The following is a 16,993-nucleotide window of genomic DNA, read 5'->3' on the forward strand; positions in this document are numbered from 1 at the left end:
CTTTATTGTTTTATCTCTACTGCTAGAGTCAGTTGAACCCTTGTAGCTTCAAGGTCTATAAAAGAAAGCTAAAATCATGAATAATTTTCCAGACCCATGAGGTTACAGTATGTATTGGCTTCAGGAATGTTTCACATATGAGAGATGAGGGAACTGCTATTTTGACAGACAATAAATGGCCGAGATCAGACATGAGAAGTTTCTGCTTAGAAAGTGATATTTAGACTTCATAAATTATTGATTTTACTCCAGACTTTTACATGGGTATTGACTTGATGTTTTTAAAAATGGAAAGAAAACTTGAGGTAAAATATGGCTTATTTAAAATTGTAATGTATGCTAGCCTTTTGTACTGCAGAACAGAGAGCTGAACGTTTGGTTGTAACAGCAGATCACTAAATGCTTCTACAGCTTAAATGGTTCTGTTCCAAAGTTACTGAAGGTGATGTCTGATAGGATGTGAAAGCATACCCTCCCATCTGCTGGGATCGTCTAGTCACCTCTGGTCCCTGACTGATTTTGTTATCTGTAACTCAGCAGAGGGAAATGGTCTTGTTGATTCATTTTTGCAACTGATCACCGTGTTTTGTTGGTTCAGAGTTTATATATCCCTGGCCCCCGGTGCAGCCACATTGTTGGTCATGTGACATTTATATCGTCATGACCTATTGTTGCAGCAGGTGTATTTATTTTCAGACTGCATTGATGCAGCTGGGTTTTGAATGACAATCATCATGCAGCCAGGGTTCAGCTTAAGTAGCAGTAGAAACATAAAAACCAGAAATATCCTTCTGTAGGAGTAAATACATAGTGGCTAGAAAACTCTCTTGAAATTTATATTTTTAATAATTACAAGTACATGTACTGTGTATTCTATCTTTTGTAAATAAACACTGTTTATGAATGTATTGCCTAATATGAAACAGTCATATTATTTAGGTTTGTTATTTTTGTGTCCCCCAAGGTATCATATTATGTAATGCCAATCCAGGTAGGATTATGAGATGGTCCAGAGTTTTAAGAAATGGATGAATTGTAACATTGAATAGATCCTTGAATCTGTTCTCTGAAGCTATATGGGGGAGATAAAGGCCGAATCAAGTAAAACTGTCTCAACTTGCATTAAGTTCCATTAAACTGTAGGACTCATTATGTCTTCAGAAAAGTATAAGAGATGTTTTCCATATAATGTTTGAAATATCATGCACAGTCAGATGTAATTGGATTGGATCACAAATTGTATCCATGTTTCCGGTAATTCCATTTGTTGGTCCAACTGAAGATGCATCCATTGAACCATGTTTCTTGAGATCTTCCTCTTGAAGATTTTATTACATTGTTGGTAACATATAACATTGTTTATGACACTGGTGGTATGACACTCTAAAACCTATATGTGTACTATTTATGTGTTGCTCCAGGGGTTGACAATGTTTAATTGTTGCTGCACATAAGACACATTAATATTCATATTCAGTATGCAAAAGGAACACATCACAGTTTATGATTTAATCATTGAAATGCTAAATGGGAGTCCAGGCATTTCTGACTCTTCCAAAGTTATGTCAAACTATACTACATGTAACCTAATGTAACAACTCTATTTTTGTAAAATATATGTAATCAAGTTCTGTCCTGACATCCCTAACCTGTCAAATGAGTTTATTTTTCTGCAATGCAACAAATCTGCTTTTAGGGAGAATGCATGTGCGATAGCCAGTGGCATGAATAGGACAGTAGTAAGTTTAAGGAGTTTAGGCAAGGTGTGCTGCTATTTGGATGTGTGTAATGCAGGGCTCCTTGGTTACACACAAAGAAATGTCCTAGTAACTTTACCTTTATTCAGTTCTTATTCTTACATAAAACAATACACTGGCATTGGTCCATTTGCAAATGAGGGTTTGTGTAAGATTTTAGGCATACTAACAATTCCATCAATAAATAAATAAATCAAAATACAGTACATATTAGAGTTAACTTTCCTTGGTAAGATGAGATGAGGGTGAGAGTGTTGCCTACAACTGCCTCTAATGAAACAATATGTTTGAATAAAGTGTACATCAGCACAATAACAGCTACATGGTGTTGATTTAAATTTCAAAATATGCAAAGAATTGCAGAAAAATCTTGAGGAAAGTAAACCCATTGAAATTAAGGTGAACACGAAGAATTACAATTTAAAAGATGAAAAGTAATAAGATGTTAAAATTCTTTTGTATGTATGTATGTATGTATGTACACACGTATGTACATATGTATATATGTACATACATATGTATGTATGTATGTACAGTCTACAAGAATTACAGCACCAGCAGATGTACACAGACAACACTGCAATTAAAACAAGTCTGGCAGAGCAAGAAGTTGTTCTCAAACCAATCATTAAGGACAAAGAGAGTAAATGTAAAGGATGTAGATAGAGAACAAAAACAGTACAATAAATCACATCTTTAATCTGTGATGATTGCAACATTTTACAACAAATACAAGCAACAGATAAATTGTTTCAAAGACCAAGTCTATTAAATTTGAGCAAAATGCAAAGTAAATCAAACTGTCAGTTACATGTAGATAGTAGTATTTCGAAATAAACTGTTACTAATATAGTTTAAGAATTTTGCTGTCTATTATTGAAGTTAAAACAATTCAATATCAGACACGATTTTTCTTTTCCACAGAGAGGTATGGTAATGGCTAGCGTAGTTTTTCATGCACATACTGTCAAACAGGAATGAAAGTCTTACTAAAAGCAGATGGTGATTAAATTGTAGCACAATCAGTGTTTTATCAAAGACAAGTTGTATAGTTTGGCATTTTTGTTTAAAGTTTAGACTGGCTCATTGGCTGTAAGTAAGGGTGTAAGTTTGATAACGAATGATAGAGTTAGGGAATCCATTCTGGCCAATTTGTTGACAGTAAGTAAGTGACATTATAAAGGTACAGATTTAGAAAAGGTATTGTCAGTAAATTTTCAGTTGACATTTAGCAGCTTGTTGACAGTAACGATATTTCCAATAAAATATAAAAAATCCACTTGTGGCAGCTTGCTTACACTGCTGCAGTTCTGCCATTAGAAACAAAGTAATTCAAACTTCTGTAAATAAAAAAAGTAAGATCTTGCCAAATGTACCCCCAAACAAATTTCTGGCAAAAAAGTAAATAAGAAAAATATTCATATTCATATAATGAGATCAGTATAGTTTGGAAATGGAGTTGAAATTAAATGATTTGCTGTATTAATAGCCTTCATCGATAATCAATTAATGACTTGGAATATTATTATTTATCAAAATCAAGTAAACAATTTAAAGTATTTTCTCAACTTTTATTGAAATCTATTAACCATAAGAACATCATTGGAAATCTGACATGAACTTTACAAATTACATGAAGTATTTCTGTAACAAAAAGGAATTCAGCTACTTGATTCTAAAGGTCAAGGTCAAGATATTTTTTATTTTTAACCAAAAACTTCACAAACCTGTGAAAATGTGGACTATAGCAATGACACTTACACCAGGTGGACTATAGCAAGGAAACTTACACCAGGTGGACTATAGCAATGACACTTACACCAGGTGGACTATAGCAATGACACTTACACCAGGTGGGCTATAGCTATTGTTTCAGATTGTTCGAAGTGGGACTTGGTGCATTATTGAATGGGTATAATTTTATTTATATCTTTCAACTGGGAAATAGTTTTTATGCTATAAATTTAAATGATTTTCTGGAAAGATTTAAGAAAACTAAATCTCCTCAAAAGATGTTCTTGTTATGCCAGATATTGATAGCCATTGTACTAACATTGAGCATGATAATGGTTTGGCTGCTTGTAGATATGACAAGTTTTGTAAAATTCAACAATAATTTTTTTCTCTAGAATACAAAGTTAAAATTTGAAAGAACTTACAGTATGGTGAATTGAATCCTGAATAATGCAAAAAGTTCTATCACAAGTCCAAAAATATATAGTATGCCTAGTGAATTCCAGTGGTGTTTTGAATGAATTTCAATAGTGAAAGTACTAGTAGTCTCAAATGTGCGAATGTGCCATTGGTCTTGATGTATCACAATCATGTAATCCAAAATGTCCTTGAATTTACAATTATCCCAAATAGTGATTTAGTTGAAAAATATTGAGCACTTTGTCATTCCAATGAAAATATTAAATAAAATTCCTCTCAAATAAAATCTAAACACAATAATAAGAATGATTCCACAATGGATGCTAAAGTAGGAATGAGTAATTTTTAAGTAAACAACATTTTAATAAGCAGCTAAGACACAATAACAGAGCCAGGATGAAGGTAATTTTCCCATCAAATTTGTAAACAACTTCTTGAACATTTTCAAAAAAAAAACCAACTAGATCTTCAACTCAACATCTGTAAATAGTTTTATATTCAGTTAATAATCATCTTAATATATAATCTAAAATCGGAGATAAATATCAGCTATGTAATATTTTGCTTACAAAATAACAATGTATTAGCCACGTAGGCCATAAACACTATTACTGATCATTGTCAACTGCACAATATATACATAACATATAATCATGGAGAACATCCAGAACAATACAAATGAAATATAAATAACAATAGGTAATACTGGATTTCAATCAACCTGATGAAGATAAAAAATGTACTGAAAATTTGGATCTTATGAAAATTAAATCTTGAAAAGAAAGGTATAGCAATATGGAAATAGTTTTCTCCAGCTGATACAAACAATTATATAGCTGAACTGAAGAAATAACATGTTGATAAGGCCCAAAAGCTACAATTTCTCAACATTAGGTTTATTGATGCTTTTTTAAAACTTCATTTGGACCCATTAAATAAATAACAAGCTTTTTAATTGGATGAATAACCAACACTGAGCAATGAAAATTAAAACTATAATTAGCAATGAAAGTGTTCATCTTAGATTTAACAATCTACAAGGGAAAACATTTTTATTGCAAAGGGAAATAATCCAGACATGAAAAATAGTTTTCATACATGGCATGTATTCAGGAGTACCATTAAATCCTGAAAAAATGAGATATTGCTGGATTTGTAACGAGGCTTTCACTATACTTTTTCATTGGTTTTTGCACGACAGCAAGAAAAGGTTTACAAAAGCAGGGAACTTTGGAAAATGATATAAGAAGCATTAAGAAGAATACAGATTTGCAGCTAAACACAAGAAATAATTCCATTTATAGCTTATTTCTGAAGACCTTCATCTTCTGCATTAAAACATGCTACGGAAAATTTCACTGATCCGCAACAAAAATTTATTTAAGCTTTTGGAATGTGCATTTGATTTGCTGCTTAAAAGTGAAATCGGGGGAAATTTTAGCTACAAGTATCAGGTTCTTTTAAGTACGAATTTAAAAGTTTGATTTGTGTGTTATGACTCTATGGTCTTAAACTTATTTAGTCAAAGCAAAATTCTTGACAACAAGTAAAAGTGTTTAAATTTATCTATTTCAGGATACACCAAATTTAATTGTTGAACCTCGAAAAGCAACATGTTAGTGAAGCTGAAACAAGATCATGCTTTGAATGGGGAGGATATTTTGGATTTTCCAAGTTTACCTAGATATAAAATTATATAACGGATCTATTGTACTTTGTTATCCATGGATCAATAATTGCTTCTTACCATTCTGGAATCCATATTGTCTGATCTGATTTTGATCAAATATGCAATATGGGCATATATCATAAAAATCTCTCATTTTTGATAACGAGTCACATCCATGCATATTAATTAGGTGATTCTGTATCTGACTGGCTGATCTTGTTATCATTCAGGAAGACATATTTATGATTGGACATATTTATGTTTGGACAAACTTATGATCTGATTTTTATCAAACTTTGAATATATGCTTATATTATTAAGATCCTGGGCAAATTTAATAAGGAGTGAAAGAGTTATGTATATTAATTAGGTGATCCTGCATCTGATTGGCTATGAATTGCAACCATGCTTAATTAGGTGATCCTGCATCTGATTGGCTATGAATTGCAACCATGCTAGTGACTATTTCTGATCCAGTTTTGAATTGATTTGGTAAATGTACTAAAATCATTTTGCCCCAGTGAACCAAAATATTGCTGGGTTTCTGATGCACACCAATACAATAAACAGAATCTGAGATAACATTTGATTAGATGCAGAGTCAATGCATAACCACAGAAATATAATTGTTAATGTTAATATTTATAATATAGATACTGGTATTTCTTTTATTTTTCTTAACTTTTCATCAATTTTTAATGGGTGAAACATCACTTGTTGTGGATAAAACATCAAACTTGTGCAGTACAACTTCATGAACTACACCATAATTTAAGGATCATAATTTCTTTAATCAATTATAGATGCTTGTTTGCAAGAAATTGTACTTGTTTATTTCTAATAATAAGCTCCAAATAAAAACATTTTCTGTATATATTGTCTATGATTATTAATTTATTTGCAGAAAATTATTCTAAACACTTTACAACATTTTAAAATGTTTGGTGAGAGACTGACAGTTGCTTGTAACGCCATAATAATGTTATGACATGTATTATATGTTAACATATCTATTATATACTGTATTATATATTATCATATGTATTATTTTATCATATGTATTATGTTATTATGTGTATTACATGTTATCATATGTATTATATGTTATATATATTATGTGGGGTTTTATAGTATTTCATATATTCAGTGTCATTACTCAAATTATTTTTAATTTATATTTTACATCGTTTTTGTTTGAGGAAAAAGTCAACACCAACAATTCCAGATTTAATTACCATGAATAAAGAAGCCCATGGCATAAGAAAACACTACAAAACAAATTTCAATTCATGCAAAAGCAGTCATGACTCAGTTGACCACAGATTAAACTTTCATCAACAGATTTTTGATGACTTTGACTGTGAACAAGGCCAGGCACATTAATTATGAATTATGCATATTATGAATTATGCACATTAATTAAGAATTATGCATATTAGTTATGACTTATGCATATTAATTATGAATTATATATATTAATTATGAATTATGCATATTAATTATGAATTGTTTTTTTATCTTTGGTAAGAATGTTAATCAGGCTATTGTAAAATAGATACAATCAACATGATGCAAATCAGACCACTTGACTTATATAGCTTCAATGGTCCTATTCAAAAGTGCTTAAATGGTCCTATTCCACCATGCTAAATGTAATCTACCATAACATTACAATGGCCCCGAGCCCATTTAAATGAGTGATATCCATCGGACATCTGCATTTCCTGCCATGTTTTAAGAAATATAAAAGGATGGTGCCAGATTTTTTTCATATTAGTAATTTCATAGATACACATGACAAAGCTTACATTATGGGAAAACAGTTTGGGATGTAGTTTACAAAGGTTGTGTTCACACAATACTACATACATCTGCTTATTAAAATGATCAACTGTTAGCTATGTAAGCCACATGAAACCCCTTGAACGAATTCATTTCAATATGGTTTTGAAATTTACATGCATATTTGTTTTACATTTTCAAACAACAACTAAATTATTTTCAACCAATCTGGCAAAAGTGTCTTTCAAGTTTATGCATAAAAAACAGCTGTAATTACTGAAACAAAACAAAAGCATTTTAATTGATTTAAGCAAGATTTTGAAAGTCATTCATTTTAAATGAACCAGATGTTTAGAGAAAGTACCATGGCCTCAAAAACTTTACAATTTACATAAATGACATTGATTCACGCTTAAATGTAGCAATTATTACTGAAAAAAGGAAGATAAATTTTTAAAAACTTACTCTAAAAAAGTTCTAAAATATAGATGTAGATTAAATAATAGATACCATAACTTCTAAACTTGTTTTCATTGTATATACATGACAATGAATATAATTGGATAAATTTCTGCAAAAAGCAGACCACTATCCCAAAATTTTTAGCCAGCTTATTCTGCATTTGACTGTTGGTCATATTTCAGTGAGGTAAGTGATCTGTTGCATTAGGAGGCTAGGCATATTTTAATAAGTGACCTCATGCCCACCTGGGCCTCTTGTTTATTTTATAATGTTGCAAATAATAAAAGTTGAATTTTTGTTTTTATCATTCTTCACAAATCTGTTATCTTCAGTGACAGGAAGTAATGCTAATAAGACTTGATCATGTAAAAACATCACCTCTGAACAAAAGCCAACTTACATCACCTACAAGATTTGGAAAAAACAAAGGAGGAAAGTGGGGAGAGATCGGCGACACGTCATGTACATGCGTTATGCGGATCACGGTCTTAATCAGTGTTAAACTTAAGTTGAATGAATGAACGAACGAACGAATGAATTAATGAATATATAGCTGGACGGCGAGAAGGCTGAATGGACAGATGAATGAATTATTGAATAAAAACACTCTTACAATGAACTTGTCAACAAAAGCTTTGTATACAGACAAAAGAACAAACAAAACAAAGAAAACAAGCACACCACGAAAACATCATCTAAAATACTTAATAAATAAATGAAACCAACCAACCAGCAAAGAAAGAATGAAACAATAAATAAAATGCCTAAATTTTAAGGTAATATTCTTTTCATTATTTGTGCCCACAATTGCCGTCTGTAATTGATTATGCAATAACGTGATGCAGAATATATTGTTTCAATATTAAACGTTTTTCTTTATTAGAATTTAAAAACATATCCGCTTCCACAAAATCCTCCAAAGAGGAAGAACATCTCCGTAAGCTTACAATCTGCACAGACGTAAAAAACAAAGATGTATGAGAAGCATTTTTTTCCGCTTCATACACACGGCAAATAATACTAGCATATGACAAGAAGTTATCATCTGAATACAAAAGACGCTCACGCTAAGTGATATATTCAATTATGCGTTTTATTGATTCAAAATATACATACCATTTCCTGCTTTAGGCAGACAGCTTCTTGTATTTATGAACTGATGCAAAAACGAAGAATTTATTGAGGTACCTTATATTGATTGAATTGGTTAATAACGATTTTATAATTTTTAATATAAATTTTGTTAAACACAGTAGCGAGTGATTATTGCTGGTCATTTCAAGTACAGTAAAATTTGTAAGAATTAACTTTTGGGTACAGTACATTTAGTTGATCGTAAAATGTCCAATAAAAACAAGGATTTGGGGCTTAACCGTTAACGGGATGAATTGGTCGGGAAGTGGAGGATCGCGGGTGTCTATGTGTTATGTGGAAGTTACAAGCAAGAAAACTTACCACTTAAGATTTTGTTTTTAAATTTTATTTCTTGCTTGTAAACAGATCAACGACACACTAAAAGTAAGTAAGTGAGTAATCCTTCAGCCAGTACGTACGTTATGTTAGTTAAATATTGCATCATTTAATGGTGGTTATAATATATGTTCATACAGGACTGTGAATTTACAGGTAGTTTATTTAGGATAACTAGTAAAATAATGACGTAGTGGCGTCTCTTATAATTAGACAGTAAACATCGATTGTAGTTCCATGGTGCCGTACAACAAAGAGCTGTCACACGAGCAGAAACACACATTATTGCCTTTTTATGAAAATAGTTTCACTGGCAGGAATATATTGAATGTAACAGATATATCCAGGTCTACAATCCAGATGATTGTTTCAACTATTTAGTGAACACAGTCATAGTGGAAATTGGATTCGAAGCAGGAGGACAAAATCTGTTTTGAGAAAGATGCTGATATACTTTTTCAACTGGTGCACACAAATTGTGTCATAGGTGTAGCAGTATTCAGGAGCAATAACAATGCTACATCTCCATGGGTTCTTTTGGGTGTAGTATTTTGGTGTGCAATAGTCAATTTCTTCAATACAATTTGCATAGTATTGAGTAACATATTGGACTCAGAAGTTGAAGTTGACTCCTGGAGAGTCGTTGGAGGAGTGTTTAATGGAAGAGAGAACTTATTAATGTAATTGGCAGTTCATGTTAGACACATGTAATGCAAGCAACTCACATACTACTCAGTCACCATGCATACCACAGAACAACATGTATATGAACTCAGATTAATTAATGAGAATAGGGCGGTACTAGAAGGGCCACTTTTTAGATGTATGGGGCAATTGGATAATAAAATACTAATTATTCCATGATAAATCAATAATAACAATATTTGTCTACTGTAAACAGTGATCACGTGACCATATAGTACTAATATTAGTACCCTTACTCGTACCTCGTGGACAGGGTACTAACATGAGCATATACATGTTAATGGAGCAAGCCGGGTGTGATTCACACCCGGCGCTCTCTTAGCCTAATAATAACACTTTAAACATATTCCTTGCATATAATACAATAAATTGAGTAGTCCTCTTATTTAATACCGGAAATATCGAAAATCATTGTAGAAATAGCTGAAAAATCTCGTTTACCTTTTTTAGCCGATATTTTCGTTTAGATCGTCCTCTATATTATTTCAAATAATGATTACTTCCGTTCTCAGCCTCGTTTGTTTGTGTGCCATATAAGGACATTGACGCCTTATTTGGAAATGTAAACAAATTGTAGTAAAAATTTGGCGCCGTTTGGGTTAGAAATTCTGCGCATTAAAAGTAAATACGGTTTATCGGCAGCTTTGAAATTCACCAAGAAGCGATTATTCGCACTTAATTGATAATAATATAGCGTAGAATATCCAAAATATGGTCTGGCAAGCCTTACGTAGAAAAGGGGTCACAGCGAGAGTCTCGCGTTATCTGTCATGGCGTACAGTATAAGGTTAGAGTAACCATGCCAATTTATTTTATCGTGTAAGGGCTTAATAAATTCAAAATAAGCCAAACTTCTTTCACAGCATGATTATACTTATGTAGTTGATTTCTATACTGTTTGTTTTTCTGACTTTAGTGATGATATTTTTTGCTCCATTACCTGATATGGGATCAGTTCGTAGCCTCAACCACAACAAAATCAAGTTGAAGCTACGACATCGTAGCTAGTGACCATACATCTTGTCGTATAATGGTCACCACAAACCAGTGGACATATTACCTCAAACAATACATAAGATTTATTAAAATCCTTCATAATAAAATCACATTGCTACACATAATAACACAAATCAAATCCTTGCACCGAATTAGTTCCATTTTGCACAGATTTTCCAGTAAAATGGGCCTTGAATTTCTTGGGGAAACTGTTAATGTTTCCACGTGTTGAACTGTAAATAGGGTTTCCACCTGACAGGAAATGAACTGTTACCAGTTAATTGAGCTCAAATAATTCACTGCAAACTCTGCAACTTTTATATACCCCAAGGTGTTTTTGAACAATTGATCCCTTAAATATCCAATACTGTTGGTCTTCAATTAAATGACGTTGGGTGCCATTGTGATAGTTGTCTAGGGGTGTATGGGAGAAATAACAATGCTATGTCGCCATGGGTTCTTGTACTTTAATCAGACTTGATGATGACTAAATGAAGACCATGAAGGTATAATAGCTGAGAGGGCCAGAGGACTAAATAAGAACTATCTCCCAAAATTCTACAAGATTATTTTTAGATTAATATGCATACCAGTATTAGATTCCTAAACCAGCTACACTTGCCTTCAGGTCCACTTGGTCAAGATATTTATAGTTCTATTCCTCGTTCAATTACTATGGATTATTGTGTCTTTTTCAAAACTGTTTGCTCATGGAATGTTGCTGACGATCAAAGTTTGTCATTTGCTACAATTCAGATACATGTTGGGGACTACATCAGCATGGTGTATACGGTCTGCAGTAATGAAAACTAAGCTTCAACAGGACATTGGCTCTAGATGACCATCTTGATTTTTAAGATAATTTTATGTTGTTTTTTTTTAAATACATTTATTCTTAGTTTATTTAACACCATTATTTAGGCTTTCATCTCCTCTCTTGTACTGTGAAACTATCTAAATAGTAGAATGATTTTCTAAGTAATAGCCTAATTAATAGTTTGAAATTGGTATCCTTTTTTAATATGAGTTCCATTCACGGTGAGTAAACTGTCTGAAAATTCGTTGGCACTTATTGGGTGTAATTTTTCACTTCCTAAGGCTGCTTATGCATCCAGATTGTGTGTAGGTATCTGTCAACCTGCAGTAGGCTTGCTGTTCTACATTTTAATTATATCTTTTTATCATTCTGTGGAAACCACTTGAAATAATGTAGTCAAATCAAGTTTGTCCTCCCATATTTTTAGCATGAACAAATTAATAGTTCTGAGAACAGATAATATATATCATATACTGATATATTTGCTTTAAGTTCAGTCCAGCTGCAAAGTACATGCGTAAAAAATCTGCCATTGCATAATGTGCCGGCAGATCTGAATCTGACCAGTTTGCTAGAAGTAATTAGTAGAAAAATCAACAGAGAATGGTCTGCTGGCAGATCAGGACCTTTGTTTTTTGCAGCTGGACTCAACTTGTAAATGAACATATACAGCAATATGGTCTTGGAAGTGGAAACCTGCCTGAAGCCTGTAAACCAATGGGAAACTATTAAGAGATCCTTCTCATAATATGGTCTTAGAAGTGGAAACCTGCCTGAAGCCTGTAAACCAATGGGAAATTGTTAAGAGATCCTTCTCATTATATGGTCTTAGAAGTGGAAACCTGCCTGAAGCCTGTAAACCAATGGGAAACTGTTAAGGGATCCTTCTCATAATATGGTCTTAGAAGTGGAAACCTGCCTGAAGCCTGTAAACCAATGGGAAACTGTTAAGAGATCCTTCTCATAATATGGTCTTAGAAGCGGAAGCCTACCTGAAGCCTGTAAACCAATGGGAAACTGTTAAGAGATCCTTCTCATTATATGGTCTTAGAAGTGGAAACCTGCCTGAAGCCTGTAAACCAATGGGAAACTGTTAGGAGATCCTTCTCATAATATTCTGTTGCAAAATTCGTACACGCCTCTGATAACTATTTTATTTCTTTTTGTGTGTCTCTCTTCTTCATACTTGTGACAGAAAAGAGAGGTCTACTTAGGACAAATTGGGAAATTTGTGAAATTATTCAAAAGTTTAGACTTCAAATGAGGGTGGATTTTTTCATTGAGAATGGCAAAGTTTTCATTGTGGCACTTGTCTTTGATTTTCTTATCCTGATATTGAAGACCCAATGCTATGGTCACTATGTGAGCAGTTTTCATATGCTTGTATGAAAACGTTTGTGGAATTTTCGAGCCAGGGAACATTATTTTGACAGGATCTGAAGAATTATCTACTACCATAAATGGGAGATTATGTTCACCTATTAGATGGACAAACTATTTTTGCATGTAGCTTCCATGAACATGGATTTCAGTGATGACAGTTATTCATTGTCATATATAACATGCTTTGATATGTTTCATGACAAATGATGTTATTCTTGCCACCAGATTTTAAAACCAGCTTTATCATTCATGTCCATGGAACTTGATTCTAACCACTGAAATTTCTGTTTCCATTCATTATTAAACTTTGTGTGATAATTCATTTGCTTCAATTTTGGCATTTCAGCATTGGGATATAATGCATGTTTAGACATCTTGGCAAACTTTAAACACAGAAGTCAAACTGACCCTGGTTTATTTATTTTGATTGAGCTCTTTAATATTTGGACCATAATCAATTAATCACTTTAATTCTTTTGGCATTACTTCGGATCACACATATTCCATGTTGACAAACTCCAGACAATGAAGCCAGCTGACTCTGCTGACAGAATCAAGGGGTTTGTAATTCTCTTTTGCTGTTTGAAATCAGCAACTAAATCATCTTGCCCAGTTTAAACCAGTTCAGTCATATGATCACAGGCAGTATTACTGTACCATAAATATAATGCACTGAAAGCAAAGTGTGAAAAGATAAAAATTAAATAATAATTTTGTATACATGGGAGATTTTCTGAGTGACAGGAGGAATGGGAGACACCTTTCATCTTAGGAGGAAAGCCTCACCTCCAGGAGGTTAATTGTATGTACTATATCAGCTGAGTGCATGCAAAATAAAAGTTTCAGATTTGTAGCTCTCTTCATTCTGCTCCACCACCACCCACCACTCACCACCCACCTGCCCTTGTAAAGACGATAAGAAGACTTTTAGAAAGTGTATTCAAAACCACAAGGAAAGGTTACAGAATATAATTTTATGATGGTGGTAAAAGTAATGCTGTAAAACCTTTAATGTAATATAAATCATGGTATTTGGGGGTCTTGAGTAAATTTGTTTAGAATTCAGACTAAAACACGGATTAATGTAGGTATTTTCCCAGTTTGTCTTCAAACTATGAACAAATAAAAACATTTTTTATGTGCTGATTATCGTAAAGAGCAGAAATTTGATTACTTGTTTAGTTAAATGTGGACAATATCTAAAAAAATGTCTGTCATACTAGTGTATGCGGGACATGTCTGATAGAACTGTCTCTTTGACCCCTAAATGGGGATAAATTACCTTTATTTTAGTGGGTGATAGACACACTAATAGTATTCCTAGAGCAGGCATGGGTCTGATTACAGTTGTAATCATAATGGATTGTAATTGAGTACAGTGTGAGCTGAAATCCAAATTATTGATTTCAGAAGCTCTATAATTGTAATTGTAATCATAATTGCCTTTGATTGGCAGTGTAATTGCATAGTGTGATAATGATTACAAATGATTGCACCCAAAAAAGTCATTAATTATATTAATACTTGTATTGTTAATTTGTATGTAAATAATTGTCAATATACATTTATATAGAGTTAAAATTGTTTGTTTTTCTTTTATGTAATGTATGATGTCTGCACAGAACAAAAAAGGATAACAAGCAAATACAAAGCAATCATATTCATAATTATTATCGTCCCCCTGTAATTGTAATCGTAATCGTCCCCCTGTAATTGTAATCGTAATCGTCCCCCTGTAATTGTAATCGTAATCGTCACCCTGTAATTGTAATCGTAATCGTCCCCCTGTAATTGTAATCGTAATCATAATCATAGCTTCGAAATAGAATCTAATCACAATAGTAATCATCAGTGACAAACAATCTGTGATCATAATTTTAATTGTAATCAAGCACCTGTAATTGACCACATGACTGTCCCAGAGACCCCTAAATGGTGCTAAATTACTTTCACATCAGAGGGTGATAGGTACATTAATAGTGTTCCCAGAGACCTCTAAATAGATATAAATTACCTCCATAGCAGGGTCAGAAAGACTTGCTAATAGTGTTCCTAGAGACATCCAAAAGGGGTACATTACCTCCATATTAAGACTAATAGTGTTCCCAGAGACCCCAAAGGGGTACATTGTCTCCATATTAAGGGTAGTAGTGTTCCCAGAGACATATAAAAGGGGTACATTACCTCCACATTAAGGGTAATAGCCACACTAATATGTGTTCCCAGAGACATCCAAAAGGGGTACATTGCCTCCATATTAAGACTAATAGTGTTCCCAGAGACATCCAAAAGGGGTACATTACCTCTATATTAAGGGTAATAATGTTCCCAGAGACATCCAAAAGGGGTACATTACCTCCACATTAAGGGTAATAGTGTTCCTAGAGACCCCCAAAAGGGGTACATTACCTCCATATTAAGGGTAATAGACACACTAATAGTGTTCCCAGAGACATCCAAAAGGGGTACCATACCTCCATAATAAGACTAATAGTGTTCCCAGAGACCCCAAAAGAGGTACATTACCTCCATATTAAGGGTAATAGAGACACTAATAGTATTCCCAGAGACATCCAAAAGTGGTACATTACCTCCACATTAAGGGTAATAGTGTTCCCAGAGACCCCCAAAAGGGGTACATTACCTCCATATTAAGGGTAATAGAGACACTAATAGTGTTCCCAGAGACATCCAAAAGGGGTACATTACCTTCATATTAAGACTAATAGTGTTCCCAGAGACCCCCAAAAGGGGTACATTGCCACCATTTTTAAGGTAATAGACACACTAATAGTGTTCACAGAGACATCCAAAAGGGGTACATTACCTCCATATTAAGACTAATAGTGTTCCCAGAGACCCCCAAAAGGGGTACATCACCTCCATATTAAAGGTAATAGACACACTAATAGTGTTTTCAGAGACTTCATAATGGGGTAAGTTAGCCCTAAATTATGGGGCAGTAATTCTAATTTTGGCATTTTAGCTTGACCTGAATGATGCCTTGAAAATGGTCTGGAGAGTAAATAATTTTTTTATTATTTGTGTTGAACTTGGGCTGTTTACATGAAATTTCATCTGCCCAGCAATTATTTTTTTGTTGTCCAGGAAAACTGAGCATTGGAATTGTCACCTCATGTATAATTTTTCTTGCACACATGCTAGACACATACTACATTTACAATTTTTCTATATCTTTTATAACATGAGCACATTGTTGCTTGTTTTATTCTCAGATTGAAAAGATTCTTGGAAATGCACATAGATTAAAATTAAAATGGTCTGCATATTTTCAGATTTGAAAATGATGACTGGTGTGTGACATGTCTGTTAATTCAGCTGACACAGCGAGTGGGGGAGCTGTTAGTTATCCTCAGCTTCAGACAGAATATGACACTTCTTTGGATCACTTGGATTTTAATATTTTGAGAGAGGAGAGATTTGAAAGGAATAATACATTTCTTAAGGTATGTAAATGAAGAAAAACATTTTGAGAAGTAATGACATACTGTGAATTCAACATTTTTGGTGGCTGCTAAGTTTTGCAGATTTCACAGGTGCAACAAACCACACACATGCAATTTAAAGACTTAATGAGTAGTCCTTCTGTGAAAAAAATTACCCCTCCCTAATCTGTAAAAGTAAGTATTGACAAAGAATTTCATTGTCCACAAAAACTGATACCATGAAAATGAGTTACTTCATGGTCAGAGCATGGTAATTCTTGCTTGTATTTGTGAACAGTGGCATAAGAAGACATTTTTTTCCTTAAAATGCTTGTCCTGTTGGATGAGTGAC

General features: G+C 33.2%; 1 protein-coding gene across 1 annotated transcript in view; it reads left to right on the plus strand.

The window, feature by feature from the left end:
• Nucleotides 1–8,939: 8,939 nt before the first annotated feature.
• The window catches only part of LOC149798631 (uncharacterized), a 262,358-nt gene continuing 254,304 nt past the window's right edge, over nucleotides 8,940–16,993 (plus strand). The window contains exons 1-2 of the mRNA XM_089957464.1: nucleotides 8,940–9,008; nucleotides 16,492–16,662. Of these exons, the coding sequence (XP_089813590.1) occupies nucleotides 16,519–16,662 (144 nt within the window). The 5' untranslated portion in view covers nucleotides 8,940–9,008; nucleotides 16,492–16,518. The remainder of the gene's footprint in view (nucleotides 9,009–16,491; nucleotides 16,663–16,993) is intronic.

This window comes from Sinohyriopsis cumingii, chromosome 5, assembly GCF_028554795.1.
Source record: "Sinohyriopsis cumingii isolate HCF-2022 chromosome 5, ASM2855479v2, whole genome shotgun sequence".
Lineage (NCBI taxonomy): Eukaryota > Metazoa > Mollusca > Bivalvia > Unionida > Unionidae > Sinohyriopsis > Sinohyriopsis cumingii.